This window comes from Bos indicus x Bos taurus, chromosome 2 (genome assembly GCF_003369695.1).
Source record: "Bos indicus x Bos taurus breed Angus x Brahman F1 hybrid chromosome 2, Bos_hybrid_MaternalHap_v2.0, whole genome shotgun sequence".
NCBI lineage: Eukaryota > Metazoa > Chordata > Mammalia > Artiodactyla > Bovidae > Bos > Bos indicus x Bos taurus.
In genome coordinates, this window is record NC_040077.1 from 71,043,671 (window position 1) to 71,067,141 (window position 23,471).

Genomic DNA, 23,471 nt, shown 5'->3' on the forward strand with positions numbered 1-23,471 from the left:
ACTGATGGACATTCAGGTTGTTTCCTATCTCTTCCTATCCTACTCAGTCCTGCATCAAATATTCTTGTCCATGTATCATTTGGCGTATGTACAAGTTTTGTCTGTAAGATAAATTCCTAGAAGTAGAACTATTCAGTCAGAGAGAAAGTACAATTTTTATTTCGACAGATATTTCTAAATTACTCTCCAAAGAAGCAGTACCCATTTATACCACCACTACCCATCACTGGGATTCCCTGGTGGCTCAGATGGTAAAGCATCTGCCTGCAATGCAGGAGACCTGGGTTCGATCTCTGGGTTGGGAAGATCCCCTGGAGAAGGAAATGGCAACCCACTCCAGTATTCTTGCCTAGAAAATTCCATGGATGGAGGAGCCTGGTGGGCTACAGTCCATGGGATCGCAAAGAGTTGGACACGACTGTGCGACTTCACTTCACTTCACTTCACCCATCACTGAGAGCCCCTGTTTCCCATACCCTCACCAGCACAGTGTATTATCGAAAGATTTTGATATTGCCAATCTAGCAAATGTAGATTAAGAATAGTGTTGTGGTGGCTTAGTCACTAAGTCATGTCCAACTCTTGCGACCCCTGGACTGTAGCCCTCCATGTTCCTCTATCCATAGGATTCTCCAGGCAAGAATACTGAAGTGGGTTGCCATTTCCTTCTCCAGGGCATCTTCCTGACCCAGGGATTGAACCTGGGTCTGCTGCACTGCAGGCATATTCTCTACCTACTGAGCTACCAAGGAAGCCCCCAAGAAGAGTAATTTGTATTTATTTGGGTGTGAATAAAGGTGTGAATAGTTTCTTTTTTTTTTTTTTATTTTTAAACTTTACAATATTGTATTAGTTTTGCCAAATATCGAAATGAATCCACAACAGGTATACCCACGTTCCCCATCCTGAACCCTCCTCCCTCCTCCCTCCCCTCCCCTCCCTCTGGGTCTTCCCAGTGCACCAGCCCCAAGCATCCAGTACCGTGCATCGAACCTGGACTGGCGACTCGTTTCATACATGATATTACACATGTTTCAATGCTATTCTCCCAAATCTCCCCACCCTCTCCCTCTCCCACAGAGTCCACAAGACTGAATAAACTTGTTGGATAATTTTTTTAATGGAATTGTGGAATATTGTTACATTCTAAGAAAACCGGGCTTCCCTGAAGGCTCAGATGGTAAAGAATCTACCTGAAATGCAGGAGACCTGGGTTCAATCCCCAGGTCAGGAAGATCCTCTGGAGAAGGGAATGGCTACCCACGCCAGTCACAACGAGTCAGACACAAGTGAGTGACTAACACTCACTTTTCACTAAGAAAATTAGGTCTTTTCTGTAATACAAGTTAGAAAATCTCCCAGTTTTCATTTGTTCCTTCATTTTCCTTCTAGAGCCTTTTTTTAAAGAAGGTGCTTAATGTCTGCTGAATGAATAAAGGAAAATGTATCAATCTTTTATTTATCTATCATACTTAAAAAGACCTTCAGTGTAAGATTACTTTAAAATCCCATGTTTCCTTAAAATATTTTTAATTAACTTCCTCTTTTAAACTTCTAATCATAGAGTATTTCAGACATAAAATGTATGCAGAATAGTACAATGAACCCTTCATGTACCCAACACCCAACTTGACCAAATTATCCATTCATGTTAATCTAGTTAATCTCTATCCTTACCTATGGGTTTCATCTCAGACTTATTTGAGTATTTATTTTGGCATAAGGAAAAGGATATGGATTCATTTAACTGTTTTCCAGTTGTTCCAATAACATTTACTGAATCCTCCATATTTTCTCCATAAATTTGAAATGCAATATTCACTATATACTAAATTCCCATATATAATTGGGTCTATTTTTGGACTTCTGATTCTGTGTCTTTGAACTAACAGCTCATGTGACAGTACCACACTGTTTTAATTACTATAGTTTTACAATATGTCTTAATGTGCCAGGGTTAGTCACTCTCATTTCTCTTTCTTCTGACTATTCTTCATTATTTATCTTTTGCATGTTAGTTTTATAATCAGTTTCTTTAGCTTTTATATACACACCACATACACACACACACACGCATATATACAAATACATATATACACACAGCTGTTACTAGAATTTTATTTGGGTGGCATTAAATTTGTAAATTAACTATAAGAGAACTGACATCTTCATACTGTTGCCTCTTCCCATCCAAATATCCTTTACATTTCCACTTAAATCTCATCTTATATCTCTCTTTGCATGTTTTTCTTTTTTGTTAAATTAAGGTGGAATTTCATATAAAGATAGCACATAGTTCTTAAGAGAAGTTCAGCTCAATGAGTCTGGACAACTGAATAACCTCTCTGCAATTTTAAAGTTTTCTTCTTAAAGATCTTGCATATTTCTTACAAAGTTTACTACAGGGTGTGACTTCTTCCTTTCATAAACTTTTAACAAGGATAGCTATCTGGTTTCCAAACTCACAAAATATAAGACAGAAATTGGGGTTTTTCTTTCAAATCTTTTTGATAGGAATTACTATGACTTTGGGAGAAGGCAATGGCACCCCACTCCAGTACTCTTGCCTGGAAAATCCCATGGACAGAGGAGCCTGGTAGGCTGCAGTCCATGGGGTCGCAAAGAGTCGGACACGACTGAGCGACTTCACTTTCACTTTTCACTTTCCTGCATTGGAGAAGGAAATGGCAACCCACTCCAGTGTTCTTGCCTGGAGAATCCCAGGGACAGGGGAGCCTGGTGGGCTGCCATCTATGGGGTCGCACAGAGTCGGACACGACTGAAGCAACTTAGCAGCAGCAGCAGCATTATGACTTTACAAGTAGCCTACTGATTATACTCCATACTACACACATAGACACACAAGTACATTTTCTTACCAAAATAAACCATACTATAGTAATTACTTGCACTGGACTACTGATTCATTCAACAAACACTGAGCTCATCATGCAGACAGGAGGCTTGGTGGGAAGGTATCCAGTCACTTTTTTATTGTGGTGATGGCACCAAATTTCTGTGGACACCTGGTAATTTCAATTAAGAAAGTCTAAACCTAGAAATTTGGGGAAATGGGGAACATGCCTTGTGAACAAGTTCATTAAGATACAGGAGTTAGTTGGAAGTTTTTCCCTTTGGCTAAGGAAGAAGACTAAAATTACAGCAGAGTTGGAAAACTGACCGGCTGGGCCAGCGATGTCTATAGGCCTTGTAAATGGGCGCATGCAAAAATGAGAAAAACGGTTGGCAGTTGGAAAAGGCACAAATGAGGAACATGTGGGTAAAAGTTTTAAGTCTTAAAACTGTATCTGTAAAAATATATTGACTTCTTCCTTACAAAAGTTAAAGAGGAAATCTGAAGACTATCTCTTTACTGGGTTTCCCTGGTGGCTTTGGGGTAAACAACCCACCTGCCAATGCAGGAGACAGGGGTTCCATTCCTGGGTCTGGAAGATCCCCTGGAGAAGGAAACGGCAACCTACTCCAGAATTCTTGCCTGGGAAATCCCATGGACAGAGGAGCCTGGCAGGGCTACAGTCCATGGGGTTGCAAAAGAGTTGGACACAACTTAGCAACTAAATAACAACAATCTCAACTAGAATCTCTATGATTTAGATGAGAAGTTTATAAAGCCAGATTCCAGAAACATCCTCAGTGACTCAATTTGTTTGGAGAATCTTTAAGTAAATACATTGCTCAACTGAAAAATGGGCTCTAATTTCACAACTCTAATGTGCCAAGATGGAACATATGTTTTAAATATAAGAAACAATTCTAAGATATTTCCAACTATAGCAGGAAAACTTTCTGATTTTTTAAAAAATATCATAATACTGATTAATTTGAATATTATGAATTAGGTCTTCATTAGGATAAAGGAATACTCTACTTATTATTTCCTTTTAGGAAACATGAGCATATGAGCAAGCTATGATATAAATGCAACACTAAATGGAGGATGACAACCTTTTTAAAGAGCCTTTTGTTTCATTTTAACTTTATTTATTTTCTTTCTACAATAAAATCAAGATTCCTACTCTCCACATTTTAGGGACAAGCCTAAAAACAGTCCTGGCTTGGACAAGAGAAAATGGATGGAGTCTGTGGCCAGATACAATTCTAGCATCCATACAAAGTAAAGATTCCATACCATAGTCCCAGACATACACAAGCACCAAATTTCAAAGCATTTGACAATTGGATGCTGTCAAATTTGTATACATAGTCCTTGGTATAGAAAAATAAAGTTACTGGAAAGAACCAGCTTGATTTTAGCCCAGGGAAACTGATTTCAGATTTCTGACCTCCAGAACTATAAGACAGTAAATGTGTGTTGTTTTAAGCCACAGGGAAAAAAAAATTTGAGTTACTAATCCACAGTCAACAGACATATCCTTATACCATCTTCTTTATGATCTCTTGTTATACATTTATTTGAAAGCTGACTGTGTTTGTGGGGGGCATCATCTATGACTAGCAAAGAGAATAAAATTAAATGAATCCATAAATAAATACTTCCTTCAAAAATTGTTATGGAAACATTCCTTTGAATGAGGCATTGTGCTAGGTATTGGAGATATGAGGAATAAAATACAGTCCCTTGTCCTTGAGTAGTTTCTATAATAGAGGAGATTATTGTTTTAATGAGAAGTCTATACGAGGTCACTGAGATTCAAGAAAAAAGATCACTCTGGTCTATCTACATGAGATGCAAACATAAAAACATTGTTCTGAAAAAGTATGAAGACGGAAATGTAAACATACTATAAACACATAACTAAGCAGTCCTCTCTGGGGCGGCCCATGTCCTCTGTGCAACTAGCAGGCCTGTTTCCGAGAGCCACAGTATGGGGCCTTAACACACAGAGAGAGTCAAATGAGAGAAAACACGTTATTTTCTTAATGCCCTCTTCTGGTATAGAACTAAGAAAATCAAAGAAATTGGACTAGATATAAAATTTGATTTCCTTTATTTGTAAGCTGAATTTATTTCAACAAGTTTTATGCTTGTTAAACATTTGCTTGATATACTGGGTTGACCAAAAAGTTCATTCAAGTTTTTCTGCACCAGAAAAACCTGAACAAACTTTTTGGTCAACTCAATATATTAACAACATTTTTTTTTTAAATTAACACTTTTTAAAAAAAGAATCTATTACCAACAGGAATACAATTTAGAGGGTTTTTTTTTTTCTTTTAATGGATAAAAGGCTATTTAAAGGGTAAATTCAAAATGAAAAATGCTACTATAATGAAAAATATCTTAGAAGTACACATGTTCATTCATTTATTCACTAAGTCAACCAAAATTGATTACCTGCTATGTGCCAGATACTGTACATATGAAACATACCTTTGATTTATGTGCTTGATGAACAATCTTCAGTTTATCTGAAAGAAAAAAAGTCTTTTTACTAAAATTATTCTAAAGCTTCATTTCAAACTTATTGAAGTGAGATTAAAAGGCTTCCCTGGTGGCGCTAGTGGTAAAGGATCTACCAATGAAGGAGACACAAAGAGATGAGGGTTCGATCCCTGGGTCAGGAAGATCCCCTGGAGAAGGAAATGACACCCCCTCCAGTATTCTCACCTGGAAAATCCCACGGACAGAGGGGCCTGGTGGGCTGTAACCCATGGGGTCACAAAGTCAGACACAAGTGAGTGCACACATACACAAAGTGAGATGAGGTGTGTGGTGAGCTGGGGAGTGTGGCAGCTAGGAAAGTGAGGAATCTGGGTCCCTGCCTTATGATCAGGTTCACTTAAAAATCTAATACGCAGTAAAAGAAATATTACATTTGCATATCATTAAAATTAAAGATCACTGTATAAAATATTTTAAAGCCCTTTGACACAGAGAGCTGTGTTTATACCATAACCTGTAGTCAACTCAGCCCTTTTTCCCTTAGAAAACAGCTGAATGATATAACTCTATCTTGTTTGTTAGAGTCCCTAAATACTAAGATTAGCAAATAAGGTTTTTTAAAAAGTCTGTCTTTGTTAATGTCTACTACTACTATTTTTCTACTAATCTCTCAGAAGAGATTCAGTGACAGGAGGTCAAATGATCATAGCAACAAGTTGCTACCACTCTCAGAATTTAAACACCATCAAGGATGCACTGGTAATCTGATCAAGGCTGCTAATACTCAAAGACTACCAATGTCTGTCTCCTGGTTTTCAAATACTGCACAGGCTCACACTATCTAATCTGCTTTATTCAATCTCTCCTTCACTCCTTAATCTGTTTATCTTGAAATCAGGCTACACTGTGTTTTTCCAGTAAGTAGTTTCTCTACATTGGGTACTTCTAACTGGACAATAATCAGTTCTTAATTATTTAACAGACATAGCATTCAACAGGTTTAAATTCAGAAAGTTACTAATTCTCCACTCAGTTTTACCTAGCCATTTAATTAATTTACTGTGAAAGTGAAAGTGAAAGTGAAGTCACTCAGCCGTGTCCGACTCTTTGTGACCCCACAGACTGTAGCCTACCAGGCTCCTCCATCCATGGGATTTTCCAGGTAAGAATACTGGGGTGGGTTGCCATTTCCTTCTCCAGGGGATCTTCCCAACTCAGGGCTCGAACCCGGGTCTCCCGCATTGTAGATAGACGCTTTACCCTCTGAGCCATCAGGGAAGTCTAATTTACTATAGTTATACATATAGTTATAGTTTATATACATATATATATATATAGTTATAGTTTACATATATTATTATATCTGAATAAACTCTTAACCTTAAGCTAAAATTCATTTCTATCAATCATGCTATTTGATTCAACAAGGAATTTCAGTGAAATGAAAGACTCTGTTAAAGAAAAAAAAAACCTTGATTTAACTATGTTCTAATAATAAAGAAGAATTAGGGTACCTATTTAGTTAAGAACAGGCACTCTGAAATGCTCATTATTTTAAATAGTAAACTTTCAATTGCCTATTACAATTTTTAATATAAGGTAGCCTTATAAAAATCAATCTTACCTAAGTGAAATATACACATTTAGGATATAAAATAGGTCACAATGGCTAAAAATAAGCTTACAATGTACACAAGAAAACAAACAAATGTGACTTTTGAATTATCTATTATACTGAGTTACCTATTATAGTCTTTTTCTCACTATAAATATATATTGTTTGTTACTAGAGATAAGTTAGAGAAGCCAATAGTAGTTGCTTTTTTCTTTTTAAACAAAAGGACCTTGATTAAAGTCTGTTATAATCGACCTGCAAAATTGCATACTGACCTCTCCAAGTGTCATCATGTTCTATATATTTTGCTAATAACCTTTAAGTTAGAAATATCTTTGCTCCGATATGCTCTGCAACCCCACAATAAGGAGGCAACGTTTTATTTTTATTAGAAAAAGAAATGCTTTGAACATAAATTTTCACCAGATTTTTCTCTCCAACAGAAATTGGTAAGAATTGGGAAGAAAAGAAATGCCCCGCAAAACTAATACAATTATGTAAAGTTTAAAAATAAAATAAAATTTAAAAAAAAAAGAAATGCCCCTTTCTTTGTTAAATCATCTTTTTCACTTGTTTTTACTTCTTAAAAAAAACAATGTTAATTATTAACAGAAACAACTTCTGCTGGTATTGTTTCCTTAGTGAAGATTTCTTGAGGAAAACAACCTCATAAAGATAAAAACAAGATTTACGTTTGCAGAGTATTTAATGTGTTCACATTGTTTAATGTAATCTCACAAGCCTTAGAAACAAACAGAATTAGCAGCCTCACACTGTACAACAACAAACATTCACTGCACACATACACCATGCCTAAACAAAAAGAATTTAAAAATAAGACAACATCCCCTGTGCTTTAAGAACACACTATCTGGCCAGGGTAAATCAGTAATAGACACAGATGCCAATTAAATGGGAGGCAGGGCTCTGAGAAATCTCTGACTCTTGGCAGCCTGGCAGAGAGACTGGACCTTTGTCCAAGGGCACAGAGATGGCAACCAACAAAAATGAAATCTGACTCTGTGCCCTTTCCACTCCCCAACACCTACTGTGTTCAGTCCCTCAGAGAGTGTAGCAATACTGCAGGACGAGGACAGGTGAGCAAGGAACACTTCAGCGTTTCTTGTCAAAGACAAAGTGGCAGATTGTTAAAGAGCCAAACACAGTCACTTGAATTCTACCAAAACCATGGTGGTTCTCTAATTTCCTCACAGGTAAATGTGTTAGTTTTTCCTGCCAATTCATCTGAGTAGTATAGAAATAATAGGACAAGTGGATGTTAATAAGGTGGACTAATAAGAAAGATATGTTATCTACCACCATGGTAAAAGAAAAAGGAACAAGGAAAAAGTACAAAATCAACTGCAAAACAAGGTTTAAATGGCAATAAAAACACATCTGGCAATAATTACCTTAATTATCAATTAACTAAATGCTCCAATCAAAAGACTTAGAGTGACAGACTGGATAATAAAACAAGCTTACAATATGTTGCCTACCAGAGACCCACTTTAGGGTGAAGGACACACATACACTGAGAGTGAGGGGATAGGAAAGACTCACGTACAGAGCTATAAAAGACCACAGCTGCCAGAGCACTCCTGAGGGAAAAACAAAACAGGAGGCAAACTCTCCCCAACTTCAGGAAGGAGTCGATTGATACTATAATACTAACAATACTGCAAAGCTACAGTAATCAAAATAGTGTGGTTTGGGGCAAAAACAGACATACAGATCAATGGAACATAACAGAGAGCCCAGAAATAAAGCCACACATACAGTCAATTAATCTTTGACAAAGTGGCAACAGTATACAAGGGGAAGTCTCTTTAGCAAGTGATTCTGCCACATGTAAATCAGTAAAGTCAGAACACATCCATACAACACACACAAAAATAAACTCAAAATGGCCTAAAGATGTAAACATAAGACAAGACACCACAATACTCCTAGAAGAGAACACAGACAAAACATTTTCTGACACAAATTGTACCAATATTTTCTTAGGTCAGTCTCCCAAGTTCAGTTCAGTCACTCAGTCATGTCTGACTCTTGGCAACCCCATGGACTGCAGCATGCCAGGCTTCCCTGCCCATCACCAACTCCCAGAGCTTGCTCAAACTCATGTCCATTGAGTCGGTGATGCCATCCAACCATCTCATCCTCTGTCGTCACCTTCTCCTCCTACCTTCAATCTTTCCCAGTATCAGGGTCTTTTTCAATGAGTCAGTCCTTCATATCAGGTGGCCAAAGTATTGGAGTTTCAGCTTCAACACCAGTCCTTCCAATGAACATTCAGGACTGATTTCCTTTAGGACTGACTGGTTGGATCTCCTTGCAGTCCAAGGGACTCTCAAGAGTCTTCTCCAACACCACAGTTCAAAAGCATCAATTCTTCGGCACTCAGCTTTCTTTATAGTCCAACTCTCACATCCATACATGACTACTGGAGAAACCATAGCTTTGACTAGACAGATCTTTGTCAGCAAAGTAATGTCTCTGCTTTTTAATATGCTGTCTAGGTTTGTCATAGCTTTTCTTTGAAGGAGAAAGAATCTTTTAATTTCATGGCTGCAGCCACCATCTGCAGTGATTTTAGGGCTCAAGAAAATAAAGTCTCTCACTGTTTCCATTGTTTCCCCATCTATTTGCCATGAAGTGATGGGACCAGATGCCATGATCTTTGTTTTCTGATGTTTAGTTTTAAGCTAGATTTTTCCCTCTCCTCTTTCACCATCATCAAGAGGCTCTTTACTTTCTCTTCACTTTCTGCCATAAGGGTGGTGTCATCTGCATATCTGAGGTTATTGACATTTCTCCCGGCAGTCTTGGGTTTTGTAGATGCAAAAATTACATATAGAATGGATGGATAACAAGGTCCTATTGTATAGCACAGGAAATTATATTCAATGTCCTGGGATACATCATAATGAAAAAGAATACACACACACACACACACATACATACATACATATATATGAGTCACTTTGTTGTATAACAGAAATCATAAATTAAGTATAATTCAATTAATAAAAAAAGATTTTAAAAGATATTTTATGCAAACAAAAAGGATAAGAAAGCAGGGGTGGCAAAATACTCAAGTCAGACAAAACAGACTTTTTAACAAAGGCCATAAAAGAAAGAAAGACACTATAAAATGATAAAAGAATCAATGCAAGAAGATACTCCACCCATTAACAAACTAATATACATACCCAACATCACACCTAAATATACAAATACCAACAAAGGGAAAAATTGAAGGAATACATTATTTACCATCATGATGATTAGTAGCCAGATATTTTGATAACTTCATTATCTAAAACTTATCTTTCAAAATAATTTACATGGAACACAAGTTTGAATACACATCTACAGCATGTAAAAAAGGGAACCCATATGTAACTATGCCAATCTGAAGTGGCATCTGTAGACAGATTCAAGTTTAAGGTTGTATTTCAAGGCTTGACACTTTGAAAGCTGTGAAAGACAGAACTGAAAAGTTTCATATTTACTTAATCATGCTTTTTATTCCTTTCTCTTATTCAATATTTAGTATGTAAATTCTTGAAGTCCAATAAATCAAAGTACTTTCGACTCAGTGCCTTTAACTTCTGCTTGACTACCCCTTGTGACCTCACAATTAATCTCTGAATATTAAAATGCACACACACGGTGAAGATTGTGATTTCAAAGTATTTTATGTCATAAGTTGCTCTACCAAATGGCAGCAGAATTAAAAACCACTCCAGAAATGATCTAGGGTAATTAAAAATTTATGCTTTAAAATGTCTGCGCCAATTAACAGAAATATTTATTAGGTGCATCATAATTCTCAAGTGAAGTCTCAAATCCAAAGTTTGGTGAGTGTCAATATCCTGAAGGTTAATAACTGTGCATCTTTATAATGAATAATGAAACCTAGCTTCTTGACTTATTACTACATTTTAAAGTCAGTAACTGCAACGTATAAAATTACTGTGTAACATGCTCAAGTTGTTGCTGTTGTTGTTTAGTCAGCTAAGTAGAGTCCGACTCTTTTGCTAAAAGCCCTATGGACTATTGCCCACCAGGCTCCTCTGTCCATGGGATTTCCCAGGCAAGAATACTGGAGTGGGTTGCCATTTCCTTCTCCGGGGGATCTTCCTGACCCAAGGATTGAACCTGCCTCTCCTGTGTTGGCTGGAGAAGGCAATGGCAACCCACTTTAGTACTCTTGCCTGGAAAATTCCATGGACAAAGGAGTCTGGTAGGCTGCAGTCCATGGAGTCTCAAAGAGTTGGACACGACTGAGTGACTTCACTTTCACTTTTCACTTTCATGCATTGGAGAAGGAAATGGCAACCCACTCCAGTGTTCTTGCCTGGAGAATCCCAGGGACAGAGGAGCCTGGTGGGCTGCCGTCTCTGGGGTTGCACAGAGTCAGACATGACTGAAACGACTTAGCAGCAGCAGCAGCAGCAGCTCCTACGTTGGCAGATGAATTCTTTACCACTGAGGCACCAGGGAAGCCAACATACTCAAGTTATTGACATCTAAAATGTTAAATCTCTTCTTTTAATTCCCAGTCTTTAATCATTTCTCCTTTTCTGATTACCTGACAAAGAAATTCATTTCAAATCATTTTCCAAACATGCTATTCCTCATAAATACGCCACTTGATGACACAAGTAGTATTTACTTTAACGATATACTAGAATTCCTATATTTTAAATAACTTCCATATTGGTTTGTATATACAGATTGCAAACTCATTTTTGAAAACCAAATTTAAATTCACTTCAAAATAAAACTAATGTGAAATTATATGTTTTAAAAGAATAAGAAAAATTGGTTACCATATTTATAATTTCTGAATGGTGGTGGGAGGCTGGTCCTCAAAGGGATATCTGTAAGATAAAGAGTATTTTTATTATAAAATATTCAAATAGTCATAGTATTAAGAGAATTGGCATTTTATTATACAATAGCATCTACATACACTTGAAATATATAGTAAGTATGTGTGAAACATTATTATATAGTTGATGTTCATTTAGCACATGAATCTGAGAATCCCTTGGGGTCAGTAGTAGAAACCAAAGATCTGGAACAATCTTATCACTCTTATCAAAATTCATACAACCTATAATGTAACTACTCTAACTCAGCAAAGAAACTGTAAAATTTTCTTAAAACAGTGTATTCAAACACTAGTATTAGTGTTCATTTATAATTAATTAAACTACAACCCTTACAGAGGGAATTAAGTAACATATATCTAAATTACATATGCATATATCCTTTGACCTAACAATTCCACTTGGAGAATTTACCATAGAAATATACTTTGCACACTCGTGTGTGTGTGTGTGTGTGTGTGTGTGTGTATGAAATGACTTAAACAAAGGTACTAACTGTAGCACTGTTCGCAATAGCAAATGCCTGGGAAAATCCAAGTATCTTTCAATGAGGGGACTTCCTAAATAAACTATAATATGTCCAAACAACTAAACATATTTTTCAACAACCAGTAAAACAACCAAAAAAGAAGGAGAAGGAAGCTCTTTACTAACATTGTTAAGATCTTCAAGATATGTCAAGAGTAAAGAACGCAGATTTTCCTGGTAGTCCAGGTGGTTAAGAATCTGCCTGCCAGCGCAGAGAACATGGGTTCAATCCCTGGTCCAGAAGATCCCACATGCCACAGAGCAACCAAGCCTATGCGCCACAACTACTGAACCCACGCTGTAGAGCCTGGTGCTCCTTAACAAGAGAAGCCACCACAATGGAAGTCTGTGCACAGCAATTAGAGAGTAGCCCCCGAGTGCCGCAACTAGAGAAAGCCTGTGCGCAGCAACAAAGATCTAATGCAGCCAAAAATTAAATAAAATTTTTTTTAAGAGCAAAGCAGGTATAAGTCAGAGCATTATTTTTAGTATGCTACCTTTTGAATAAAAGAGAGGAAAAATAAGAATATGTATTTGCTTTTGTTTATACTTCCATGGGAGAGAGCATGATGCACTGGTCTGATAAAGAACAGAAGTGGGAAGGAGATTTTTCACTGTATTCCTTTTTACATATTCATCCTTAAAAACCATAGGAATGTGTTACGAAAGAAAACTTTTTAAAAAACCTACACATCTGAATTAGGAAAAGTGTTCAAGTACATTTAACCTTTTAAAGGTCAGTGAAAGTGAAAAAGTGTTATTTACTAAGTTATGTCCGACTCTTTTGCAACCCCATGGACTGTAGCCTACCAAGCTGCTCTGTCCATGGAATTTTCCAGGCAACAATACTGGAGTGGGTAGCCATTCCCTTCTTCAGGGTATCTTCCTGACCCAAGGATTAAACCCACATCTCTTGCACTGCAGGAAGATTCTTTTACCACTGAGTCACCAGGAAAGCCCAAATTTTAAAGGTCAAATAAATACCAAAATTAAAATATAATTTATTCATTTACGTTACAAGCATTTAAAGTACCCACTACCAAGTATTCCAGGGACAGGGAAAATAAGAAGTTACTGAGACAAGTCCCCACTTTTGAGAGGGCACGCTCCCTGTGAATCTTGTAACAAAGGTGTGTTCACAGCTAGGGCTATGATCTCACCTGCCACATGCTAGAATCACCCAGCCCCACACCTGTAAATCAGACTCACAGCCGGCCAGTCCCAAGCATATTTAGACTCAAAATGAAAACCTGCTGAGATGATTCTTAGACAAACACAATCACAGGAGGCCAACTAGATGACAGGAATGAGTGAGGCTGGGCAAACAGGAGGGCCATGAGGTAAGAGCAAGCATCCCATAAAAGGAGGTGCAGTCCCTTCATTCTAATTGGTCACCTAAAGATTTAAATGGAAACACTAAGTCTAGGGTGAGTGGGGAGGGAGGTTAGGTGAATTGTATTGACTTTTAAAATACTGTAGGCAGGGACTTCCCTGGTTATCCAGTGGCTGAATTCACCTTCCAAAGCAGGGGACACAGGTTCGATTTCTGATTGGGGAACTAAGATCCCCACATTGGTGGTGGTTTAGTCCCTCAGTCATATCCTACTCTTGTGAACCCATGGACTGTATCCCACCAGGCTCCTCTGTCCATGGGATTTCCCAGGCAAGACATGCCACAGGGCAACAAGCCCACGTGCCACAATGAAGATCCTGTGTGCAGCAACTACGACTCAATGCAGCCAGAAAAGAAAAAAAGAAAAAAAAAATGCTGTAGGCCAAAGGAAACCTGTCTGTGGAGTCCACATTCGCCTGCCCAACCTCCGTCTGAAACCTCTGTTTTAGCCTTAGCGGAGCACAGAACTTCATTTTATCTTTTGTTTCTCACTTTTGAATTATAAGCCAAAGAAGTGTTGACTAAATATCAGAAAGAAGAATTAAATCTGTTTAATTTATTGCCATTGGTATTTCCTAAACTAGACAGCAAAACTCCCTGAAGAAAGGACTAAGGTACAGAACAAACAGTGCCATGAAACTATTTTCATTTAGAGATGTCTACAGTCAGGACACCAAATCACCCCCTTAGACCTCACAAGTCTAGGCTTCTGAGAGAAGAGACTATGACAGAGATGAAAGGAGTAGTTTTTTTCCATCTGTGGATCTCAGCTCAGCTGTCACCTCCACAAAGAGGCCTTCCAGGACAGCCCTACTAAAATAGGGGTCTCCTCTCATGCCAGGAGCCGGCATATTGCATATTGAGTGCATAGTGCATATTGCATATTGAGTGCAGCACTTTCCACAGCATCATCTTTCAGGATCTGGAATAGCTCAACTGGAATTCTATCACTGCTGGGAGCCAGTGAGGAACTCCGCCCATGACAAAGGTCATGAGGAAGGAGGCTCGGCACACGCAAAGGCGGGATCGAGCCTCAGGAGTCCCCCTGGAAATTCTCGAGCATTTACACCCAAAACCAGAGTCTGCCTACTTTCTGCTTTGTGCTTTCACCTACACCTCTGACTTTACGGGGGGCTGTCCCCCACTACCTCTCTGAAAAAAGTTAGCTTACAGCTCCAGTTAATAATTCCTGGGTGTGACAGTGTTTAACCTACAAACTCCTTTGGAAATCCTCTAGCCTGCCTGAATAGGTTTTTCCGGCCACATGTGATTGCTCAGAGCCTCCCAACTGTGAGAGGCAGGAGATGTTCTAAACTGTCTAAACACAGATTCTTTTGAGTAGTTAAAAGATTGATTAGAAATTGTATTGGTGAGGGATTTTCACTTGTTGGGCCAATGTTTGCTGCTAAGTTTCCATATCCCTTACCTGCTGTGTCCCTGGCAGTGTATTGATTAATATAATTGGTGTAAGTAGTAGCTTTAATGTTTGTAACCTGTTAATTCTTTTTCTTGTTATAGCCCACCACACCTTTGCTCTGTAGGAATGCAACTTTATCTAATGCTTTTGGAGGGTGGCTCCTGACCAATCACCTTTAGAGAAAAATAAGTTTTCTGAAGAAAGGGTCTTAAAATGTTAACAGGCCTCCAGGCCAGAAGATGATGCAAATCACCTAAGCTTTTGCATATGATAAGCTTGCAGGAAGAAAGCCTGGCTTGCTTCAAGACTCTACCCCTTCCCCCATTATCCTCTATGCATAACTTAAGGTATAAAAACTACTTTGGAAAATAAAGTGCGGGGCCTTGTTCACCGAAACTTGGTCTCACCATGTCGTTCTTTCTCTTACCTTCTGGCTGAATTATTCAGCCTCTTTTCTCCACTGAATTTCCTCACTGAGCTATCCTCATTCTATTACTCTTTATATCCTTAATTAACATTTAATTAAGCAATTGTTTCCTGATCTTCGCCTACGCTGTCTCTCCTTCGAATACCCTGGATCAGCCGGGGCTGGTCCCCGGCAGGCTCCTCTCATATTCCTTCATTCATAACATTTTTTACAATTAGAGCTTTGTTTACTTAGTTTGGTCTCTCTTCTCTACTAATTCATAAATTTCTAGAGATTAAGACACAATGGCCTGTCTTCCCAAAACCTAGGACAGTGCCTGGCACATCATATGTTAATAAATACTGGTTCCAGTGAGGGCGAGGACTACAGCCTATTTCCTTCATCACGTTGCCAAAGCCTAACAGAGTGCCTGGCACACGGCAGGTGCTCAAAAACAGACATGAGTAAAAATGCATCATTTAATCCCTTTAATCAGCAGGTTAGGGCACTGAGGTCCCAAGAAGGCAGTCGATCAGCCCAAAGTGTCAAGAGCCAGGACTAGAAACCAGCCCTCCCAACTTCCATCTGCCACACTAAGAAGGGTAGGACTAAAGCTGGTATCTTCTGCAGTGGCAAAAGAAAAGAAAGATTAGATGTTAAACACATTCTGGTGAGGTGAACTTTACATATAAAAATGCTTGAAGAGGAAGAGGAAAAGAACAAACACTTCCTTATGAAAAAGGTTGTTTCCCATTTTATACCGCTATGAATACGGCCATGAGCATTCATATGTAGACATATACTTTCATTACATCTACAGGTGGAATGGCTGGGTTGTACGGTAGGTTCGTATGTTTAACTTGTCAAGAATTTGCCAAATCATCTTCCAAAGTGGTACCTTTTTAACGCTCCCACTAGCAACAGATAAGAAGCTCCAGTTTTTTCACATCCTAGCCAAAAACTTGGTTTTTAACTTCTAAAGCTTTCTTATTTCAGTCTTGTTAAGTGGGTGTGTTATGCTCTCATTGTGGTTTTAACTTGCATTTCACTAAAGACTGATGATGAGTATCACCGAATGTGCTTATTCGTCGTCCATACATTTTCTTTGATGAAGTGCATGTTCAAATATTTTGCCCATTTTTTTAATTGGGTTATATGTCATATAACTTGAGTGGTAAGAGTTTGGTTTCTTTCTTTAGTTACTATTATTCTAGACACAAATTCCTTGTTGAATACATGTTTTACAAGTATTTTCTCCAAAGTCTGTGGTTTGCCTCTTCATTTTCTTAACAGTGTATTTTAAAAAGCAAAAGTTTTTAATTTTGATGAACCCTAGCTAGATTTTTTTTGGAGGGGGGGGCTCATTGTACTTTAATAAATTTTGCAAAATCAGTCTTTAAGATTTTCTCTTATGTTTTCTTTCAGAAGTTTTTATAGTTTCAGATTTTAAATTTAGGCCTTGACCAATCTCAAATCATTTTTTGTGTATGACAACAGGTGAGAGTTCAAGTTCATTTATTTGCATGTGAATATCCAATTGTTTCAGCTCCTTTTTAGAAAGATGACAGCTTCCCCCTAAAATGCTGTGATCAAAAACCAATTAAACATACGTATAAGACTATCTCTGGACTATTTTTCATCGATATACATGTCATCTGTATAACAATACCACTGAATCCTGCCTGACATAGTTTTACAGTAATAAGTCGTGAAATCAGATAGTGTAACTCTTTCAACTTATTTCTTTCTGTGATTTATTTATATCATTATTTATTTATATATTATGTCTTTTTTACTTTCCTTATAATTTTTGAACATGTTAGAGTAACTTATTCATAGACTTTAGAATAAGTAGACATTATCTGAAGGAAAAAAGAAAGCTTGCTGAGATTCTGATTGGGATTGGAATCCATACATTATTTTGAGGAGTCATGACGTCTTAACCATATTGAGGTTTCTGATCTATGAACATAGTATATCTCCATTTATCTAGGTCTTTAAACTTCTCAGTGATGTTTTAGAGTTTTCAGTGCAAAAGTCTTACAACTCTTATCGAATATACCCTATTTCAATTTTTTGGATGCTATTATTCTTTTTTAGTTTCCAACTGTATATTGCATAATTAGTTTTTATATATTCATTTATATCCTACAACCTTGCTAAAAGCTCAAGTTACTAGTTACAGTAGTGTTTTTATAAACTCCATAGGATTTTCAACAAAGATAATCAACTCACCAGTGAATAATGACAATTTTACCTCTTTCTAACTTGGATCCATTTATTTCTCTATCTTGTCTTACTGAACTGGCTAGAACTTCCAGCACAGTGTTTAATAGAAGCAATTTCTAAGAAAATACCTTGCCTAGTTCCTTATATTAGGAGGAAAATCCTCAGTCTTTCACCATTAAATATGATGAAAGGTATCATTTTTTTCACAATTATCTTTAATCAGGTAGAGAAAGTTCCCTTCTATTCCAACTTTACTGAAAAAGTTTCTAACAGAAGTGGATGCTGTAGAAGCATATACACTACCAATATGTAAAACAGACAGCCAATGGACATTTGCTGTACGACTTGGGGAACTCAAACCAGGGCTCCGTGACAACCTAGAAGGCTGGGAAAGGGTGGGATGTGGGAGGGAGGCTCTGGAGGAAGGGGACATAAGTACTCCTATGGCTGATTCATGTTGATGTTTGGCAGGAATCAAAGATTTCTTTCCTTAGTACCATCGACCTCCCTTCCCAGAAGTAACCACCAACTATCCTTAAGTTAGCATTACTTTCTTCATTGCTTATATTTTCATTCTGTTAAGTCATAGCCACAGAAGATAAAGTATTATTTCACGTTTTAAATTTATGGAATATTTAAACTAAGGAATCTATAGTACATTTGTAATACAAACAAGAGAGTATTACCCTAACACTGTATTGAAGGAATGGTCCCTTTCTGATAAGGTGATAATGTGCTATGATTTTGCTACTATAAAACTATCCTGTTCCTTTCTAAGTAGGAGGGGCACCAGGGGAGTGCCTCTTTACAGAAAAAAAGTGCTAGATAATAAACATGGAAGGAGTCACAGGGTTAGAAAAAAATCCCAGTTACTGCAACTACCAGAGATTTGGGTAAAGATCATCAATGGATACTAAAACTGGGACTTCCCTGGCAGTCCTGAAGTTAAAACTCCAGGCTTCAATACAGGGGACACAAGTTCGATCTCTGGTTGAGGAACTGTTTTGGTGCAGCCAAAAAATTTAAAAATGAATTTAAAAACAAAATAGATACTAAAACTATTGGAAACAACATACACATATGGTCTCAACTATTTATTAGTTGAAAAGATACCTTTACAACAGAGAAATCTAGTAGACAGCATCTTAACCAAATGATTTAAACATCTATCACGAGAGCTTCCAGGCTGCTGAACACATGGTGATACCAGGGAGAATGGTGCACTCCAAGAGGGCACGGAAGTTCCACCCCCCTTCCCCATGCTTTGTCCTATGCATATTTTTCATCTGGCCATTCCTCAGTTTAATTCTTCTCTAATAAACGGCTGATCCGGTAAGTTCATAAATACTACCAATAACCAAGTGCTTCCTGATATGATGCAGTGAGGAGGAATCACCAACGTTAGGGATCAGCAAACTATTTCCGTAAAGATCAGTAAAAAATATTTTAGTTTTTGTGAGCCACATGGTTTCCGTCACAACTATTTAAGTGCCAATGAAATACAAAAGCAGTACATATAATATGTAAATAAATGGGTGTGGCTGTGTTTCAATAAACTTTATAAAAACAGGGGGAAGGTCAGACTGACCCATAGCTCGTGATTTTGTCAACCTGCAACCTACATGGTAATCCTGTCAAAAATGTCTAATCTGAATCTAATCATATGAAAACAATCTGACAAATTCAAATTGTGGGGCATTCTATAAAAACTCAGATTTGGATTTTTTCTCAAAAATAAAAAAAATCAATAAAATGACAGATAACTGAAGGTGAGACCTGTTCCAGGTTAAAGGAGGTTAAGAAGATAGGACTTGCAATGAAAACATACAGAAGATCCTTAAATGCATGTTTCTAAGTGAAAGAAGCCAGTCTGAAAAGACTGCATACTGTATGATTCCAAGTACATGATATTCCGGAAAAAGCAAAACTAGAGACAATAAAAAGATCGGTGGATACCAGGGGCTTGCAAAGAGGATGAAAAGAAGAAGCATGGGCGATTTTTAGAGCAATTAAACTATTCTGTATGATACTATAATGGTGGCTACAAAACCCATAGAACTTTACAGCACAAAGAGTGAACTTTAATGTATGCAAAACAAAACAACTACAAAAAAAAACAGGACAGAGGGTCCCAGGAAAGAACACAGAGGGTAAGAAGAGAATATAAATGTATTGTAAATATATGAAACAATCTTACTGGAGAGAGAGAAAAAAGGTGCTGACCTAAATAACTCTGGCAATGAACAGATTTTGTAAGACTAAGGCAAAAGGATGGAGAAGGCGATGGCACCCCACTCCAGTACTCTTGCCTGGAAAATCCCATGGATGGAGGAGCCTGGAGGGCTGCAGTCCATGGGGTCGCTAAGAGTCGGACCCGACTGAGCCACTTCACTTTCACTTTCATGCATTGGAGAAGGAAATGGCAACCCACTCCAGTGTTCTTGCCTGGAGAATCCCAGGGACGGGGGAGCCTGGTGGGCTGCCATCTATGGGGTCGCATAGAGTCAGACACGACTGAAGCGACTTAGCAGCAGCAGTAGCAGCAGCAAGGCAAAAGGAAATCACAAAAGCACTGTATTCTAGTTAATATCAAGTTGTTTCCCACAGAGTACCAAATAACAACTCTAATACAGCTATACCTGTATGTTAAGTTTAAGTTGCTCAGTCGTGTCTGACTCTTTGAAACCCCAGGGACTGTAGCCTGCCAGGCTCCCCAGTCCATGGAATTTTCCAGGCAAGGATGTTGGAATGGGTTGCCATTTCCTTCTCCAGGGAAAGTGAAAGTTTCTCAGTTGTGTCCAACTCTTTGTAACCCCATGAAATATATAGTCCATGGAATTCTCCAGGCCAAAATATTGGAGTGGGTAGCCTTTCCCTTCTCCAGGGGATCTTCCCAACCCAGGGATCAAACCAGGGTCTCCTGCATCACAGGAGGATTCTTTACCAGCTGAGCCACAAGGGAAGTCCAAAAATACTGGAGTGGGTAGCCTTTCCCTTCTCCAGGGGATCTTCCCAACCCAGGAATCAAACCAGGGTCTCCTGCACTGCAGGCAGATTCTTTACCAACTGAGCTATCAGGGAAGCCCATACGTGTATACTGGAATTAAACAGGTAAATAAATGGATGGCAGATGATGGGAGCCAGGTTTCTCACAATTGGGAGTGAGGATGTACAGATAAGCAAACAGAGAAGGCTGAAATGATCCACGTGATAATGGATTAGAGTTGGAAACATCAGTAAGAACTCACATTTAACATACAGATTCAGGTGGTAAATATGAAAATATTTATACATATGTGTAAATACACAGGTTGACATATTTCCTTGCTCTGTCAAGAAAGCCTAAGAAATTAAAGTAGTGAAGAGCATACCTAGCACCCAGATTTTGGTCTAAAACCATACTCCAATAAAAGCAACCAAGGCTCCTGGAGAAATGGCTGGTTCTAGGACTGGCATGGGAAATACACAAAATTAGCCTGGACCATCTTAAAAACCACACACAGACGGCATACGTCAAAGGGGCACAGAAGACAACTGAAAGTTTTCAGTGACCAAATCTATAACAATCTGAGCAACAAATATCTCCCATGCAAAAGAATTTCAAGTAAATTATGTAGCTATTGTACGCTAAAGGAAGGAGAACATAATTCCCCACTCCTTAACTGTGCGCTGTGCATAGTGACTTCCTTCCAGAGTACCTTATGAACAGGGAGATACCAGAGTAACCAGTGATACAGTGGAGAAACCTGTACTACTTCAGCCAAGTGGTCAAAGTCAACATCAACAACCATAAATCATTTAGAAAATATGTACCCTTGATATGATGTGATATGATAAAAGTGACACTATCTGTGTGATCTTCCTCTCGAAAACCCATAACTCCAGTCTAATCATGAGAAAAATCATCAGGCACATTCCAATAGAGGGATATCCTACAGTAAGCTTGATCAGTACTCCCCAAAACTGTGGAAGTCCTCAAACAAGGAAAATCTGAGAAATTTCCACAGTTCACAGACCCTAGAGAGACATGACAACTACGCGTCATGTAGTATCCCGGCTGGGATCCTGGAGCAGAAAAAGGACATCAGTAAACACTAAGGAAACCTGAATCAACTATGGACTGTACTTAATACGACATCAACATTGGTTCATTAATTGCAACAAATGCAGCATACTAATATGTTAATAATAGGGGAAACTGTGGAGGGGAGAATTAAATATAAACAAATAAATAAAGATTTAAAAGATAAGGAAAATTTTTCTAACTATTCTAGTAGTCACCCATCAGAACAGACTGCTCTACAAAGTAACAGTTCACTGGGAGTAACGGGGTATAAAGAATTGAGTTCTGAGTTGGACGTTTGGATAAAATCTCCACAGCTTTTCTTTATTTAATAGATGAAATGATTTTACATTCAGAACCCAAATCTAAAGTATTGCAAAGTATTAAAATGCCAGATCAAGAAATAATTAAAATGTCATATAGTCTAGATAATTGGTTTGTATATTATTCTGAAAATTTGTCATCTAAATAAGGTAATACATGATATCTCTATGATCAAAATATCTGATCAATATCCATTTCCCCTATGTTAATAATAGATTTGTTTTACTATATTTATATGCTTATATATGGATACAATCTTAGGTATTATTATATTTACACTTATTTATAAATGCTAGTTTATATCCACTACACTTATTTGTTCTATTTACACAACTTTAGATTTTAATGGGATGGTATAGTGGTTCAATGATTCTCAAGGCAGAATGGATCCAATTTAACCAAAGTTTCTTGGTTGAGGGAGAAAAAGACAATTATGGGAAGAGACCATGTTAAACTATGGATGGCAAAAGTGATTTATCAAAAGGACAGCTGGAAAGGCAAGAAGGCATCTAAAATAACCCCAATGAACATTCGGTTTGTATACAAGATTCTCTGTGCCATGATGTCAAGCATCCTTCCAGCTTTCAGTGTTCAAAACATTAAAGCAAGGCCAACAGGCACATGAAAAGATGCTCAACATTGCTAATTATTAGATAAACGCAAATCAAAAGTATAATGAGATCAGACCAGACCTCAGACCAGTCAGAATGGCCACCCTCAAAGTCTACAAATAGGCGACTCCCCTGGTGTCCAGTGGTCAAGACTCTGTGTGCCCAGCACAGGGCGCCTGGCTTCAATCCCTGGTTAGGGAACTAGATCCTACGTGCCCAGAGACTAAGACCTGGTGCAGCCAAATAAATATATAAATGAAAATATTTTTAAAAGTCTACAAATAATAAACGCTGGAGAGTGTGTGGAGAAAACAGGACCCTCCTACACTGTTGGTGGGAATATAAATTGGTGCAGTCACTATGGAGAGCAGGATGGAAGCTCCTTAAAAAACTAAAACTAGAGTTACCATATGATCTGGGAACCCCACTCCTGGGCACATATCCAAAATAGACAAAAACTCTTAACAGAAATGTTCACAGCAGCACTATTTACAAAACCAAGACATGGAAGCAACCTAAATGTCCATCATCAGAGGAATGGATAGAGGAGATGTGGTATACAAATAAAATGGGATATTACTCAGCCATATTAAAGAACAGAGTAGTGCCATTTGCA

At 38.0% G+C, this 23,471-nt stretch overlaps 1 protein-coding gene across 4 annotated transcripts in view; it reads right to left on the reverse strand.

The window, feature by feature from the left end:
* C2H2orf76 (chromosome 2 C2orf76 homolog) overlaps nt 1-23,471 on the reverse strand; it is a 106,632-nt gene that overhangs the window by 10,087 nt on the left and 73,074 nt on the right. For all 4 annotated transcript variants that reach the window (XM_027562341.1, XM_027562347.1, XM_027562363.1 and 1 more), the window contains 2 exons: nt 11,822-11,872; nt 5,354-5,391 (listed from right to left, as the gene is read on the reverse strand). In XM_027562341.1, the coding sequence (XP_027418142.1) occupies nt 5,354-5,391; nt 11,822-11,872 (89 nt within the window). The remainder of the gene's footprint in view (nt 1-5,353; nt 5,392-11,821; nt 11,873-23,471) is intronic.